The 18199-nt window shown below is 44.1% G+C and overlaps 1 protein-coding gene across 4 annotated transcripts in view; it reads right to left on the reverse strand.

The window, feature by feature from the left end:
* The window catches only part of LOC308093845 (partitioning defective 3 homolog), a 318000-nt gene that overhangs the window by 66412 nt on the left and 233389 nt on the right, over nt 1–18199 (reverse strand). For all 4 annotated transcript variants that reach the window (XM_080440218.1, XM_080440219.1, XM_080440217.1 and 1 more), the window contains one exon: nt 12529–12840. In XM_080440218.1, the coding sequence (XP_080296344.1) occupies nt 12529–12840 (312 nt within the window). The remainder of the gene's footprint in view (nt 1–12528; nt 12841–18199) is intronic.

An 18199-nucleotide genomic window follows, 5' to 3' on the forward strand; every position in this document is an offset into this window, starting at 1 on the left:
CTAAAGCTCCATGGATGGGAGACTTAAGAATGCTGAGCCTTATTCTCTCTGATATGATAAATATTAATACATTAAGTGGTCTCCACAGGGACATGTGTGACGGTAATGGTGATGGGGTTTGGGGTTTTAAAGCCAGGGCTCCCTTTAAATGTTTGATGACCTATTTGTTTTAGGGGTCAAAATGGTTTATTGTAAAGCATAAAAGGTACTTAATGGCTAACTAGCAAGGAGAGCATCTGTGCCCATGATAGTGTGGCAGTTAAGTCTTTATGCCAGAGAGAGAGAGAGTATGACATAGAGAGAGAAAGAGAGAGAGAGAGAGAGAGAGAGAGAGAGAGAGTGTATAACAGAGAGGGAGAGAGAGAGACACAAAATACAGTATGACATCATTTTGTTTGCAGACATAGTCGATACTTGTGAGGAGAGGAGAGGTGGAACCACACACACACACACACACACACACACACTAGAGTTCTCAACAGGTTTTTAAAAAAAAGCCCTTTTTAAAAACATAATCGAGGTTCGGCCCGGGTATGTTTGCCCCGGCCCAAAAACGTCGGGTTGGGTAGTGTCGGGTTCGGGTTCGTGCAGAATTTGAGAACACACACACAACACATCTGTCTACACGTGAACGCACGCACGCACGCACGCACGCACGCACGCACGCACACACACACACACACACACACACACACACACACACACACACACACACACACACACACACACACACACACACACACACACACACACACACACACACACACACACACACACACACACACACACACACACACACACACACACACACACACACAGCAACAGAGAAGTACACTCTCATCTCCTGATCAACAACTCTAATGCTCATCTGTATCGTGTGTGTGGGTTTATGTGTGCAGAGATTACGTGTAACATTAAGTATGTATCTCTGTGTGTGTGTGTGTGTGTGTCTGTGTCTGTGTGCGCGCGTGTGTGTTCCAGGTCACCACTAATCATCCCCTGCCGTTTTTCTGTGTTGTGTCCAATAGCATCCTGCGTCCCTGGGGTTTTCCATGGGAACAGCATTACTCACAGCCCAGAGAGTGGTGGCTCTTTCCGTGAGTGTGTGGGTTTGTGTTGTGTTGTGTTATTGTGGGCGTGCGTGGTGGTGCGCTGGGCTTGCTTACTGTGCTTACTCCGTGCTTGTAATGCCGGTGATGACTTTTGGAGTGGTTGCGGGGGTGGCTGCAGTTGTAGGAATAATAAGAACCTCAGGCTTTCAGTTGATTTGGGCCGTTTGTTTTGTTTATTTTTTCTAGGAAATGTTTTTTTTTTTTCTTTTTTTCTGGCCATTTATGACATTTTTTTTCCCAGTAAGGCCCATCTTTAGATTCACATTCAGGTACACACATTCACACCTATAGTAGACTGCCCTAGCGTGTCTGATATCTCGCATAGAGGGGCGGGTTTAACATCTCCAGACAGAGAATGCGTGGGATCCCATTGGTTCACCGATCTGTCCGTCACCCCCGCCCCGCATAACATTTGGAGCGACGCCCACTGCACTCTGGTTGGTTAAGGATGACTCCCACTTCCTATGCCCGGAACATCGCTGGTCCAGGCTTTTATTTTTTAGCAAAACTACAAAATAAAAGCTTTGAGATCGAGGCTACGCCTATAGGAACTCGACAGTCAAAACACTGTACTGTATCTCCTAGTGATGGCACCCGCAGAGCTCCACTACAGCAGCCATAGTTCACCCAGGAATACGGAACTCAAGGGTTCATGTGGTTAACTCCGGGAGTTAAATATTTACACTTTACAGACCCATAAGAGTCCGTTTGGTTCATAAAAGAGAATAGAGCTGGCACATCCACTGAAGGGTAGGTGCAGGACCAACGAAAGCTTTATTGCACGATTAACGTTTCGACTAGAAAGTCTTCCTCAGTTTGGTTCATAACCTTCAATAATTTAGCTGGAGAGCTGTAACCCTCTCAAGGACCCCACGCTAAGAACCAGTCTTTTAATGGACCAGATCTGGCATGTTGGGCTCATTGACTATGACTCACCGTAAACGTAACATTACATCGCCGAGTGCTGACCATTTTCCAAAGCATACAGTGGTTGGTCATCGAGGGAGCCATTGGATCCCGTCAATTGTTCAGTACGGCATGAAAAGCTACAGAACTGAACCTTGCTCGAGATAGGTAATCCAAAACACTACAATTTCATCCTACCATTGTTTTTTGTTATCATTGAGTTGTAATGCATTTTAAAGTGTGGATTGATTTGAAAAGTCTAGCCAAAAAAAGTCCCTGGAGAAAAGATATATTTGCGAATTAACCTCGAATGTCCTTTTCCTGTACTTTAGCACTCTGTACTGCTAAGCTAAGCAAACATTGACTCAGGTATTTAGGTAAATTCAGTATCATTTCAATGACTTTGGACAAAAAGTAAACAAAATTTGTATGACAAACACAATCCCTAAAAATGAATTACTGGAGAAATAACCTTTATGTATGATATTATTATGATTATTATGGCTGAAACTGTGAGCAGACGAGTTGAGGCCGATTGGGTCTTTATACCTGCCTCTCAGGACCACCTCTGTGATCATGGCTGAGGGCTGGGAGATGGCAATTCATTGTTCATTAATTTCCCCCCAGCTGGTTCAGGGATTCAAGCTGGCGACCTAACAGTCATAAGCCCGCTCCTCTAATCTTTACTCTTGTGCAGCTGCAGTAATATAATAGGTTTGAAATGGGTTCCAGGGGAGCTGGCATCACTAGCAGGGCCGCTCTCTGGTCTCTCAGCACATAAAGAACCCATATAACCCCTGCACGGATGAAGAAAAAAAAAGCTCCACTAAAAAGATTAGAGATAGTTAGATTTCCCCTGATAGCAGTGAACTTCACATCAATAAATATTACGGAAGTCTCGGAGTGCGGCGAATGTGCATAAAGCCCTGATCAAATACTCAATTCAGCTGCCAAAATGCTAAGCAGTAAGTCATAATATTAAGTGAATATTAAGAGCCATCCCCACTGGGTTTTGTGTTATTAAAATGTCTGGGATTTCTATTATGATTGGGGAAGAGCGTGTGTGGTATCAACAGAACACATAATCCCGGTTACTAATAATCAAATCCGTGAGGGGGATTAACGGAGGACTCAATCCAAACATAATTTACATGATCTGTAATGTAATATTATTACATTCGGTTTTTTTTCTCGATTCTGCTACAGTAAGATAATTCCTTAAACCTTCCAGCACACTGCTGTTTTACGATGACGATAATAATGATGATTCAAATGATAATAACCTGCACAGTAAAAATCCTGAGTGTTCATTTAACTCTTGAGAGTGCGCAAATGTTACGGGTTCATTCGGTTACATTTTGTGCACTCTCATGCTGCGTTCAGACAGGCAGCTATAAAGCTACAAGCTACCATTCATTTTCAATGGAGGCCAGCGACATGAAGATACAAAGAGACACCTAGCGTTTGTAGCTGCTACAAAAATCCACGAAGCTACAAGCTGGGTTCAACTGCAGCTACAAAGCTAAAAACCAAGGGCCCTATTTTCACCGGTGCCTTATCCATTATCACTAACCTTCTTTTCCATTTTTTAAAGCATTTTCACATAGTTCAACTAGCCGATCTACATGGACACGTTGTGAGCTTGTAGATTGGATATTTGAACTATTTGAAAATGGTTTTCAAATAGTAAAAAAAATGGCAAAGAAGTTTAGGGATAATGAGTGGCGAAAATAGGGCCCCAAGTGTTGTTTAACCATTTACCCTCACCTTCTCTCTTCACACAATTCCTGCTTGTAATGGGTGGAACTGTATTATTATCTTTTTAACCCCAGGCTTTATATTTTCCTTAAAAACATTCTCGCTCATCGGACGCATGCTTGACACCAACGAGCGCGTTGCTGAACACTTCAACAGCAACAGATATGCTTCGTAGCTTTTATCTGTTGAAGCGGCCAGTGTGAACGCAGCATCAGAGCTAAGGTCTCTTTCATTGTTTCGTCTCAAATGGAACAGAGGCCAGCTAAATTATGACAGCAACACACAGCGATAGCAGTCATAGCAGGGTATGAGAATCAGCGTGAACTGTCACATGCAATATGACTTGCATGACTGCCCACGATGTGCACGTGCGGCTTCTGTGCACTCCTCCAATGCTTATTGATATGTTGTTTCTCCAGGTATGTGCGTGAACGTATTTCGGGTGTGTAGGTCTGTCTGTGGTTGTGTCCGCACTAACATCCATAGTGTGTGTGTGTGTGTGTGTGTGTGTGTGTGTGTGTGTGTGTGTGTGTGCGTGCGTACATATTACATACAGTATCCGTGCATTTGCATCCATGTTAATCCGCCTTGACATTGTGTGTGTTCATAAGCAGGTCATTGTGTATGTGCTGTTTTCATCTGTGTGTGTGTGTGTGGGGGTGTGTGTGTGCGTGTGTGTGTGTGTGTGGGGGGCTCCTGCTGGGAGTCTCAACCACCTGAATAGAAGGAATGTAGGATTAGTTGTGTGTATGTGTGTTGGGGAGGAGAGGGATTGATTGGCCTTTATAAAGCAGTGCTGCAAAGCCAAGCTGCCTAGGAGCCCAATCTAACACACACACATCCCTCTGAATGCGTGGGCCTATCAAAACCAGGAACACACACACACACACACCTCACGATCAGAGACCTGATCAACATACGTATCACATGAGCATGAACAACAAAGAAAAGCCTCCATAAATCTGTCAACTCAGTACATTAAACACGTACACACACACACACACACACACACACACACACACACACACACACACACACGTACATACATTACATACAGACCTGCACTCAGTAACACACACACACAAACACGTGCACGCCACCTTATATCCGCCCGGTAACAACATGCAAACTGTCCTCGTTTGTTTGTTTGTTTGTTGGCCTGCGTTAGTTACGGTGCTGACCGGCGCGGTGTGCTCCCCCCTCTGGGTGCCTTGCATACCCCCCCCCCCCCCACAACCCACCCCTAGGGGTCCCCTGGCGGAGATGAAATGTAATGGGAGCCGATTCAATAACAAGCCTTTTGCCTCCTCCTGCAACAGACAGAATCAAATCACAACAAATCCCCCCTGAGCCTTACCCAGCATTCACTGCTGCCGTGTGTGGGGGTGGGTTTACAACAGAGGGGTGTAATTGACTTGACTGTCCATATACACGCACACATACATACTCCAGGACATACACACAAGAATATACACGTACTACTATATATACATATTTATGTATGCACACACATACGATGAAACACAAGCTGGCATGCGTTACAGGCTAATGAGGATGAATGTTATTCAATAACACTGTTGCCGCCTTTTAAAATAAATCCTAAGTGAACGTGTGTCGTAAATCGGCGACAAGCGGACGAATGGATACAGACAAGCTGATTTCGTCGCAGCAGGTACAGCCCGTCATTCATGGGATATGGTTTTTCCACGACTCGTTATTTACAGTTCGGGAGGGCAAGGCCTTTTGCGTAAAATGTAGACGATGACAAATGTTAACAGATGTCAAGCGAACCCGCCAGGGCCTCTTATGTGGAATATTTTTTTTTACCCTATAGTTGTGGGAAAAACCATAGAGATAAAAAAGAACAACAGCTTTAGACAATATTTTACTTGGCAGAATGGAGTGTGGGGGGGGGGGGGGGGGGGGGGGGGGGAGGAGAGGCAAGAAAAAAACCTCCCGGGGGCAAGGTTACGGGATATCGGCAGGGGGCCAAAGCACACTAGCATTGCAGAGAGAACATTATAATCTCTCCACAGTAGTGCCACCTACGCTGCAAAACTGTGGGCCGGGCCAAAACAACGACTGGAGGAAAAGAAGACATTTGTGTCACGGTAAAACAAATTTCACACAAAGTATAACGTGCACAACCCCTTGATCCACTCGCGTCGAGGAGATCCGCGGTTAACTAATTTGCGGAGCCGAACGTTGCTGGCCGTTGATTCGACCTCGTTGCTGCAGACAGACTGATCGACTTGACAGGCATCGTGGACGTCCCTCTGCTTAGGGCAGAGGAAGCGGAGGAATGCTCCCCGAGGCTTTCTGAAGCTTCTTTCTGAAGTCTCGCTTTTGCTCTCCTCCCCCCCTTCGGCTCTCTCTCTCTCTCGTTTAAAAGCTCTACGATTAAATTGAAATCTTGGACAAGGGTAGTTTGGAAAGGCAAAAGGCAATTAGAAAATGAATTCCACAGGATATTTATGCAGCTGGTCCTTCTTGTCTGTTTGCTTTTCCCCTTTCCTTTCCAGCGTATAGCTGGGCCGCGGAGAAGGGTGATTGGGCGTTTTACAGCCTTGTGAGGAGATGAGGGCCTGGAGGAGTAAGAAAGATGTTTTATTTTTTCTTTTAGAGAAGCTGAAGGCAGAGTGGTCAATGGGGAAGGTTTGGTATGAAGGGTTAGGGGTCCCATTGCTTACTGAAGTTCAACACGTAGACAATGGTAGTAAATAGTGCCTCAGATCAGAGGGCTTCCCGGTTTGATTCCAGCTCCTCCCGGCATCACATCAGTGTCCTTGACCAAGACATTCAGGAAAAATGTGCAACCTGATACATTACCAGCTGGCATTTCTACCATATCATCAACACAGAAAAACAACGCAAAGCCAATAGAGCACTAAATGTAATTTGATTGTGTACCATCCATCATTGTATGCAAACCATTCTGTAAAACAATAAAGTATGAAAATAAACAACTCGAAAATACAGAACAAGGAAGGAAAAACAAACTTGAATTCATGTGGCAAGTACCCAAGATAACGCAGCAAACATGTCCAGAACATTCAGACAAAAAAAAGCCCACTCTGACATCTTATGTAACTGCTCTACTCTGTCCACAGGTTCCAGTTATCTCGGTATGCACACTACAGCTACGGGCATGGCTGGAGACCAAGATCTTTCTGAACTCTCGGTTACTTACTGTAGTGTAGATGAATTATCGTTTCATATTATCGTTTTTTTCCACAATGCTTGGGCTCTGATATCAGCCCCTGCTGCCATTCACAGATCCTAACAACAAACATTCCCCGTCTCCCTCCTACGCCTGGCATGCTAGGGGCTCATTAACTTCCTGTCCTACAGGGCAGGCATACCGGAAACCGGAAACTTCACTTCCTGGTTCTCCCAGCAGGTATATTTTTCTTACCGTCAAGGATTTGGGAGTGAAACCTAATACCTCTGGGCTGTTTGTGTTCCTGGCACCTATTCTGTTACATCAAGGGCTTCTAAAAAGAGCTAGTGTCTAACTTTCTCTAGGTATGAATGGGCTATGACAGGGGTGGGTAACTTTGATGATGGAGAGGGCCACTATATTACCACACTCACTCCAGAGGGCCACATTGCATATACTGTCGGGCCTGTCACACAAAAATAGCAAAAATAGCAGATCTACAAGCTCAAAACGCGTCACGCTGCGACACGTTTTGAGCTTGTAGATCGGCTATTTTTGCTATTTTTGAATTGGAATCCTGAAAAGTAACATTTTATTTCATTTCAAATGCATTTAGTTATACTTATGTTAACTTTATTAACTTAAATACAAATACATTGGACATAAAAAAGACAATTGAATTTTAATACTAGTCATTAAGCTACTGCTAATATAGTAGTGGTAATTAAAGCGGGTCATGTTTGCAATTGTAACAGCTGAAATCAATAATATATCAGTATTCCGATATTAACCTGCGGGCCGCAATAAGTGAAGGTGGGGACCGCATGTGGCCCCCGGGCCGCCAGTTGCCCATGTATGGGCTATGAGCACGAGCTGCATAACCATGTACACTGTAGAGCCATACAGTATCGCTTGCTGTTTGAGATAGAGACGAGAGATAATCATACTCTGAAATTATAGCCTTCCTCTGACTGGTACCAACCAAGGAGGGCCCAGAGACTTTTCACAGCACAGAGCACACAAAATAAAGTGAAATCAACTTTGTTTGGTTGGACTGGCAATCACTGTGTCTCTCTGTGGCACATGATTGAACACCATGGTTGAAGTTAAATTGAATTCTTGAACGGGACACATGCAGGTTCTCTGCCCGTTTTCCAAGAGAGGTTTTTGCAACAAACCCAACTTCTGAGTTCACAACCAACAACATGCTGTGTTAACACTGCTCTGACTTAATCTCGGCGTGTGACATAACAGAATGAAATTCATTACGGTGTACTTTGCCGGTAAATCCGAATACTACAGCAGGGCGAAGCCTGAAGGGGGGTAGAGATTTTTCAGAAAACTAATAAAGCAGTAAGGTCATGGATATCCGTCTGCTCGATGTTGTTTTCCTGGGCTTTCAGTAGGCGGAAAGGAAGGGGAGAGAGAGAGAGAGAGAGAGAGAGAGAGAGTGGGAGCAAGCTTTCTCATCAAACTCATTCCCCCTTCGGAGATTTACCATCAAAATAATGTCTGTGAGCAACACACTGAGGAAGGGGGGGGGGGGGGAGAAACAATTATATTGCCAATGCAGCAAAATGGATGAAGGATTATTTAGGTGTCAGAGTGTTGGTAAAGAATACTGGCATGAACCGTGACTCACGGGGGAAACCGCAGTCACCGTCTGCGCCTATTGTGTTTAAGTCCACTGTCCTCCCATGCATCCACACACGCCTTTTGCAAAAAGCTTCCCCCCCCACATCAGAGGAAAAACCCACCGACAAATCTGCTTGCACGGCAAGCAGCAGCAACAATGAATTATAAATCAATAGGAGGGGAGCTGTGCCGTGTTGGTTGGAGTGTACGGGTGGCGAGGCTAGTCTGTCTAGTCTGGGGAAACGTGTGAAAACCAACCGCCAGGACAAACCCCCATTCATTCAGACCCGCGGGGCGCACTTCTTATCTCTTTGCCTGCCATTGACGAGATTTCTCGTTTTTCTCTACATGGCTCAGCCTACCATCGACGAGAAAAAATTGTAAAAACATTTTTTTAACATTTTTTTTCCCCGTTTATCACAAAGGAACCAGGAGATAACGCTATCCTAAAAGTTGCTGCTCCATTCACTTCAATGTTAAAAAATAAACGGAGAAAAAAAACAAATTTTTCCTGTGTTTTACAACCTGAAACATGCCATTTTCAAACATCAGACAACACATGTCAACGAGGTCGCGATGACCTCGTTGACATTTGCGAAACCACACCTGAAAACACTAAGTGATTAGCAACCATCAGGGGATCAATTATACTGGAGATAAATATTCTGTGACTACTTGAAAGGTTATAAAACACCACAATCTCTGGCAGTGAAGGGGGTATATTGTGTATATACTCTGGCAGTTTAAGAGTTATCTGTGCAAAAAGCCAATGGTTTCTGGTATGCCCGCGGGGCTATGCAAGCGGTTCCCAAATCCTGTCTGCTGCTACAGCCCCGCAGCAGTCTCCCTCGCCGCACATCGATCGAAGGAGGGTTTTTGGGGGAAATGCGGTGTGCTATAACTGCAGCAAGCAAGGGGCTGCTACTGGTGATGATGCACCGTGCGTTTACATTACATTGTAGACACATTTTTGGGAAGGACTGACGACGGTGTGTCAGGAAATACAGACAAAGTGAGGGAGAGAGAGAGAGAGAGAGAGAGAGAGAGATTTTGTAAGATATTAACCCATTAAGACCTGTAGAAGCATCTGTGTTATTTTTCGATTTGAGCTAAAAAAGCATTATTTTACACTTTGGCTATTAAAAAAATAGCAGATATACAAGCTCATAGCGCGGCACCGAGTGCTGCGCTATGAGCTTGTAGATCTGCTATTTTTGAAAAAACAATAATCAAGAGAGAGAGAGAGAGAGAGAGAAAGAGGGAATAGAAAATAGAGAGAAGACAGTAAATATGTACAGTATTATATGAGGGACTGAAAGGTAGAGAGAGAGAGCCACAGGTGAGGAGATAGTGAATAGGCAGAGAGAGGGATAAGACAGAGAGAGAGAGAGAGAGAGAGAGAGAGAGAGAGAGAGAGAGAAAATAACGGGTGACTAGAGAGCGTGTGAGGGTGAGAGAGTGAGATAATACATGTGTATAGGGGGCTGAGAAATCCACAAAGGTTCAGTCCCCTGGGCGGTCTGAGGTCTCTGGGGTCTCTCTCCGGCGCACGGAGGCTGATTGTGTGTGGCGGGCAGGCTGGGCTCTGACATTTACCACCTGCCTCCTGTTGCTCTGATTAGTTTTGTTCCTCCAGGTGTGTGAGAGCTAGCTCTCGCGGCTTAGCTATATAGCGCCCGCCACAGCCCCCACGCCACAATAACACCGCTGGTTGCTGTTATGTGAGCTCTGTCTGAGCCCAGTCCACGCCTCTGACTGGAATAACAACTATGGGAGGTCTCTGGTGTTGAGGAAGTGGCGAAAGGTTAGCGAGCTATATGGCGATTAGGACCTTTTAGTGAAATGAATCCACTTCTTACATTGATAATAAAAAACAACACCACAGCGCCCACGCATGATGATGTACAAAATGCTATTTTATCCTTTTAGTGCAGTCAATGTCTCTGAGAGAGGCCATATGCATATTGAGAAAAAAAACGACTTACTGTACTTGTTGTGTTATTGTCTTGTGTGATTTGTGTGAGCAAGTTCCTTGCATGTGCAAAATCAAGTTGAAAAGAATATGACGGTTTTATTAATTTATTATCATTATATTTAAGTGGGTGATTGAAGTATGTATGTATGTATGTATGTACAGTATGTATGTATGTATGTATGTATGTATGTATGTATGTATGTATGTATGTATGTATGTATATGCATGTCACTCAATGCACTGTATCATCATTCAATCACAACACAGAACACACCACTATGAAACAATACATAGTACTGTAGGTCAAGGTTGTCGATGAACCAACCAACGATGCCCGCATCTCCACGACGTTATACCCTTGTAGTCAGACGTCCAAAAATAGAAAGCCACACCCCTGGAAGTGATGTCACAGACTGCCTACTTTCTCATCCTATTCACCTGTTTCCTAGGCTGTGTGTTTTCCACTTCCTGACGATTTGATCCAATGAAATCCAATGAAACTGGTCAGATGGCCAATGATATCCAATGAAATCGACAGGAAGTGGAAAACACACAGCCTAGGAAACAGGTGAATACAATCTAATAAGTGGATCAGTACATTTTTTAATTGTTTCTTAAGAATACATGAAAAACTATGAATGCCAAAGCTCAAAAGTCTCCCACTTTACCAATAGGTAAGTAACACATGCTACAAATCAGGGTGTGAGCGTGTGTGTGTGTGTGTGTGTGTGTGCGCTAGTGTTAAATGAGTAAATAGGGTGAGGTTGGTACACCGTGATGTTAAGTTCAGTATTGTACAGACATTGCGTCTACAAAAGCAACACAGACATCATTATGGTTCTATTGATCTTCAACATCACTGACAACAAGAAGGACACCGTAGGCATTTTTGTAAGATATTAAACGGCAACAACTCTAGACAGGATAAAAAACAAAAAAAATACTGCTTTTTTTTTTGCTTTTAACATGTAAGATGCCTTTTTGTTTCACTGATGTTCCCATTTATTCATATCATGCAGTCTGTTGTTGTTTTTTATTTTCCCATTTTCACATTGTCTAGATTTCTAAACGATAGTAAATTAATCAAAACCTTCCGACTGACTTGTTTCTTTGAAGGAGACAGATAAAGTATCTCACCGTCTGCATTCAGCCCTGAGTCATTAATATTAATAACGCAATCTCAAAAAGTATTATTTAAAAAAAAAAAAAAATACAGAAAGAAGAGAAGCCAATAAGAAACAAATAAGAAACTTCTCACCTCAAAAATTAACCGCACGAAGAAAGAATAAAAAAATGATCTGCCAAGAAGTGCACTTTTTTAAATCAGTTTGTATGAACTTGAATATGCCTGGGTGTATTAATTGTGTTTTGTAGTGTTTGTGTTTTTATGTCTTTGTTTTGTAACCACAATGAAGCCAAAAGACCAAACAAATGTTTATATTCTGTTGAGCCTACTCTACTAATTGTATTCTATTGTGTTCCACACTGTTCTCTTCTCTATCTACTCCAGGGGTCTTCAACAGGGGGTCCGGGACCCCTAGGGGGTCCTCAGAGTTACTACAGGGGGTCTGCCAAATCTTTGTGTGATATGATTTTTATTTTTTACCTCAACCACTTGAACCCTAGCATCCCTTTTCCCTTAGGAGAACTTGAGCCAAAAAAAGCAGATCTACAAGCTCACAACGCCTCGCATTGCGAGGCGTTGTGAGCTTGTAGATCGGCTATTTTGGGCAAAGATGTATAGGAGTAGAGGGAAAAAGGAGCAGACCAAGTAAACAAAAAAAAGTTGAATCTGAAACAAAACTTTATACAATATAGAAGGGGGTCCCTGCTTCATCTCTCTCTCAGCTAGGGGGTCCTTGGCCTGAAAACGTTGAAGACCCCTGATCTACTCTGTTCCCATTCATTATTTTCCCATCCCGCCCCCCCCCCTTCTAATCAAGCAACATCAGGGACAGCTTTTCTCCACCAGGGGGCCCTACCTGTCGGCTGAGGGCGGCCGTCCGTTGCGGGCCTTGCTCACTTGGGTGTACACCGAGTCGGAGAGCTGGTGCTGGTGCTGCGGGTGCTGGTGGTGTGGGTGATGGTGGGGGTGGTAGTCGTCCGGGCGGGGGCTGTGCGGCCGACTGCCGCCGCCAACAACGCCGCCGCCGTCCAGCGAGGTGTCCAGGGAGGCGATGCCGGCGTACGGGTGCTCGTCCTCGCCGCCGGAGGGTCGGCTCACGTCCAGGATCTCGGCGTAGTCTCGCTCCCTGGCCTGACGCTCGCGCAGCTCTCTGGTTTTGGCTTGGATCCTGGAGGAGAAGAGCAAAGTAGTGATCGAAAATGATGAGTATTTGAGCCTCATATCCCTGGAGGTATATCGGCTTTAATACAGTTGGACACAAGACAGGATGAACTGGTGACAAGTTCAAACTAATGCCGTCACGGTCAGCGCTTCCTGGATCAAAGGATCTTGGTTCATCAGATCGCATATTTAAACACTTCTGTGTAAAATGATCAGCCCAATACATACATTACAGCAACAGTAGATTAAAATAACAGAAAGGGGGGCGCAATACACGCGCACCTCCGAGAACCATACTTTTCAGGTTATTATTTATTATTATTATTATCATCATCTCGGCCACACCTGTGCGGGCAGACGGAGTTAATTCTCGGAGAACTAGTTTAATATTCTCCCAGGCTTACGTTTACAGTGAGCACGTGCGCACGTTTCTTAATCTCCAGCGTCACATTAACAACACGGGAGAGACGCTCCGTGGCAACATCTGCAAGAGAATGTTGATCGCTCCATTTTAACTTTCCATTACAGAGCACACACGATGAAGAGTCTATTATTCATCCAACAAAAGAAACCATAAACAATGCATAATAGACCCTGGGCTGTACAACACCTCACACACAAGGGAAGCACTTTGTATTCACAGTGTGTTGCTAATGCACAGACACACACACACACACGCACACACCTCCCCCCTCTTCTTATCCCCCCTCACTGACATACACCTCCCGATTTCTCTCTCTCTCTCTCTCCGACTCAAAAGACCGTCTCTCCAACACACACATGCGCTTTAACCCATTAAGACCTGAAGCCGATTCTACAAAATGTCTTCTAAATCCTAACATTTTTTTTTTTAAACGTATGTTGCTGTGTCAGTGGTTCTCAATCTTTTTCATGTCAAGGACCCCCAAAATGATGTATTTGGTCGCCGACCGTCATCTCAAAATATGTTGTTCCAGGGACCCCCAGAAGCAAAGAATAGAGTACTATGAGCTTGTAGATCTGCTATTTTTGAATGGACAAAAGTGTAAAATGATGCTTTTTTTAGCTCAAATCAAAAAGTGACACAGATGCGTTCCAGGTCTTAATAGGTTAATACGCACATACACACCAACCTCCAATACTCTCACACACACACACACACACACGTACACACACGTACCGTACATAACACACATACACACACACACTCTCTTTCTAAGGCCATTACCTGGCGAATAACGAGGCGAGAGCATTTTCCATAGCAGAGGGGGAACTACGCATCAACCTGTAATTACACTCCTGCCAATTATCAGAGCTTTACAACTGCCAATTACCATACACTCACATTTCTCCAGGCCCCTTTTTAACGGCACTGGAAAAGCGAGCGGGACAGAAATAGTGGTGTGTGTGTGTGTGTGTGTGTGTGTGTGTGTGCGCTTGCGTGTGTGTGTGAGGGGGTAATTGGGGCGGATTGGGTTTGCTTGGCGCTCAGCGAATAGAAATCGGGCGAGTGCCCCCCTGGAAAATTTGCATGTTTGGACATAATGAGACAAATACGTGAAAGAAAGCAGCGTGGTTTTCCATCAGAGGGTTGAAAAGTGTTATAAAGGAGAGAGAGAGGTACATTTCCCTGATGACTCTGAAGGAATGGGCTAGCGGGGGGGGGGGGGGGGGGGCATTTCATATGGTTAATAGTCCCCCCGCAGGATTCACACGCACTATACATTTACATCTGACTTTTCAGTCATTTAGCCGATGCTTTTATTGTACGGGGTCGAACCTGTGAACCGCCAGTCACGTGGTCAACGTCTTTTAATGCAAATCTATACTATACCCCTAAACCACTTGCATCCTGCTGTCCCTATATTGGGCATGGCGAAATGTTCCCAAATAAAACAAAACACAGCAGCTCTTCAAGCACACAACACATCGCGATGCAACGACTCTTGAGCTTGTAGAATTGGCTATTTTAGAAAAAAAATTAATAGGGCTTAAAGTGGATAAACAAGACATGGTTCTAACTGGATCTCTGGCATCATAGTGAAGAGGATGTCAGATTTGCCCAAATATGGAGAGACTGAATGAATTCTCTGGCTCTTACAGAGGCACGCTGTTATGACAATAAAAATGCTTGCACTCAGTTTTTATCATTTATTTCTGGCATATCAACGTCATATTGATGGCACGAGTCATCTCCAAATTTGGGCACGGTTTCCAATTACAATTAGAATTTAGGCATTTAGCTGACACTTTTATCCAGAGCGACTTACAAGTGCGAGTGAACGTGAACTCTAGTCAATAAACAACAAGTTAAGTAGTCACACAAGTAGAGTGCAGAGAGAGCAATGTAGTTCCTCAAATAAACTAGAATATCAGGTAAACAATGAACCTAGCATCTGTCTAAAGAACATCTAATAACGTTCTTCATTTTGTTAATAATCTAACTAACATAAACATAACAAACTAAAACATAATAGTTTTAGTTTGTAAACTAGAGCATCTATCGAACAAAGGCAACAAGAAGGCACACAAGGAGAGAGAAGTGAGGTAGAGTCTGAATATTGGAAAGAAATTGAGCCTTCACAGGTGTTACGAATGATACTAATTAAGGCTCCGTTCCATTCTGGTCAAACAGAGTCAGGGTGCTGATATTGTGCATGTTGGCTCACTGGAAACACTCTGCTACACCAGAGGGTCTCAAAGTGGGGTCCAGGGACCCTAGTGGTTCCTTGAGGGGGTTACAAATAGCCCCTTTACGGGTGTGTAATTCTGAGAGTGTACAAATGGAACCAAATGGACCCGTTGGTTCCATTTGTACACTCTCAGAGTTGTGTTATAGGGGTCCTTGAAAGTTTAAGTTTGAGAACCACTGTGCCATACTAAATGGAACAGAGCCTTAATTAGTAACACCTGTGAAGGAGGTAAGGAAGAGGCCCAATTTCTTTCCAATATGGCCGCTGTGCATGGAGCCTATTGGGAGTGAGTTTCAGCCTGATCCGAGCCCCATTGACGTCCATTATAAAAATAAAGCGCGCACGCACGCACGCACACACACACACACACACACACACACACACACACCCCCCCCCTAGGCTGCACTAGCCTTCCTGCTTTCGTGTATAGAGGGGCGGGTTTAAAATCAGCGTGGAGAGAATGCGCCTGATCCCATTGGTGCACTCTGGTTGGTTGGGGAAATGAAACACTTCCTATACCGGGTACACCGACGCGCTGGTCCAGGCTTTTATTTTTTAGCAAAACTAAACAATAAAAGCCTGGCGATCGAGGCTACACAAACCCCAACTCAGGACCATTTTAGACTGGTCAGACGGCTGCTGGCTGACTGGCTACTCGCAACATCTCAACTATTTGTGGACTCAGAGATTATCAAACAGCACAGAAGGAAGTGGGTTCTCGCTCTCAAGAGATCTTTTGCACCCGGGAGGAAAGCGGTGTTTCCATCAGTGAGCTGCAGAGTACAAGTTCTACTGATTGTATACACTAACACTATGGATGATAAGATAAGGCCAGACATAACAATCCAGAGCCGGGCCATTTCCCACGTCCTGCAGCAGCCCCCTCTGTGCGTAAACGAAGCACTAGCGGGCGGGGGGGGGGGGGGTCCACGGGGTACATTTCTGTTACAGATCTGTGCCTTTTCACATGCAACCTCTGCTTTGTGGGGGAACGGAATCGGGATTCTTAGCGGCGCTGACTGAAGCATAGTCCATATTCACACGCCGGCCATTTTGGAATTTAACTTTGCGTTGCTGTGGCAACTGGTGTGGCAATATGGCCGCCTTGTGAATATGGTCTATAGAAAGTGTGGCCTACGTTTATTTTAGCTACGGTCAAAGGCAGGGATGAAAACAAAACAAACAAATGAAAACAACCTTTGATTGCAAGTACTAAAATCACATTTGTCGTGTCCTTGACGACACGTTTCGTTGGCTAACAGCGCTATAGACAGGGCCGGATTTATAGGCGTTGAGGCCCCTGGGCTAGAGTAAATTTTTAGACCCCCGTTTTTAGCGTTTTTTTTCTCTTTTATTTCAGGTTTTTGTTACCTTAATTCGGTTAATTCGGTAGGGTTAATTGACAATTTGATCATTAAAAAAAGGTTTAAAAAATAAATAAAAATTGCCCCCCCCAGTTGGGGGCCCCTGGGCTGCAGCCCACCCTAGCCCAACGGTAAGTCCGGCCCTGGCTATAGAGATGAACTCCATTTGACTTGATTCAAAACACAAAAGGTAGGTCACAGCTGCTCTCCCTCAGACTCCCAACATATTAAAATGCAAAAAGAAAATACAGTCTCAATAATTAACTTTGATGAGGGACAGAGATATCTCGAAACAAACAGAGAGAGTGATAGGGCGAAAACAGGAGGGGAGGTATAGAGAGAGAAAAGGGGGTAGAAGAGGTGGGGAATGGAGAGGAGGACAGGACATTACAGCAGAAAGAATTGCGAATGACCTTTCTGTCATGTCAGAGCAGAACAATGGTCCATTATGTGCCATTGTGTCCGACGCATAATAAGCCATTGCACAGCGGTGAGGCTGACACAATTGATAGCGGGCGGTGAAAGAGAGGAAGCGGAGCTAGAGGAAGGTAGAACAGGATAAGATTCCTGCATAAAGGAGAGAGAAAAAAACAAGACATCTGGACATGTTCTACAATGTCTTATTGAGGAGAAGTAGGCTTAAGTTATAATTCATCGTACATCGGTTGTTCCGCACTGAAATAGACGATTTACAATCCTACGCTTGTGAGCTTTTAGATCGGCTATTTTCGGCATGTGACCTCACATGTCCAAAGGACTTTCAGGATTCAAATTCAAAAGTAGCAAAAGATACTTTAGATACTTGTGTGTGACGCTGTAGGGCAATTAACTCACTAGCTGCCAGAGTTATTTCAGATTTTTAGCTGTTGGCTGCCAGAGATTTTTAATTGAAAAACAAAAAGTACTCAGGAGCCGAGATACAGAATTTTTAAGTTTTAAGTTAACAAGGAAGTGGATAGGAGTCTAGATCTTCAAACAATCATATCTCCTAGGTCTTAGGGTCAAATTTAAAAAAAGAATGTTTAAAAAATAGAACGCATTTATGCGTTATTGGCAGGCAAGTGATGTATTCAATAGAACGCATATATGCGTTATTGGCAGTAAATGAGTTAAGTAGGGCATTCATTTACGGAAAAAACACAAAAAGTTGGAATATGGAAATAAGAGGTTTATGTCCGACAGCAACGATATAAATAAGGCTTTAGTGGTTTTCATGTTGATGTCGCTGGTTTAAAGGGATAGTTCAGCCAAATTACTTTTTTTCTATCGATTAGTCACCCCATGGAGACTTGAATTCATGGATATTTGTTTCGTTTTTGTCGCATTCCTA

This window comes from Gymnoscopelus braueri (assembly GCF_963280865.1).
Source record: "Gymnoscopelus braueri genome assembly, chromosome: 10".
Lineage (NCBI taxonomy): Eukaryota > Metazoa > Chordata > Actinopteri > Myctophiformes > Myctophidae > Gymnoscopelus > Gymnoscopelus braueri.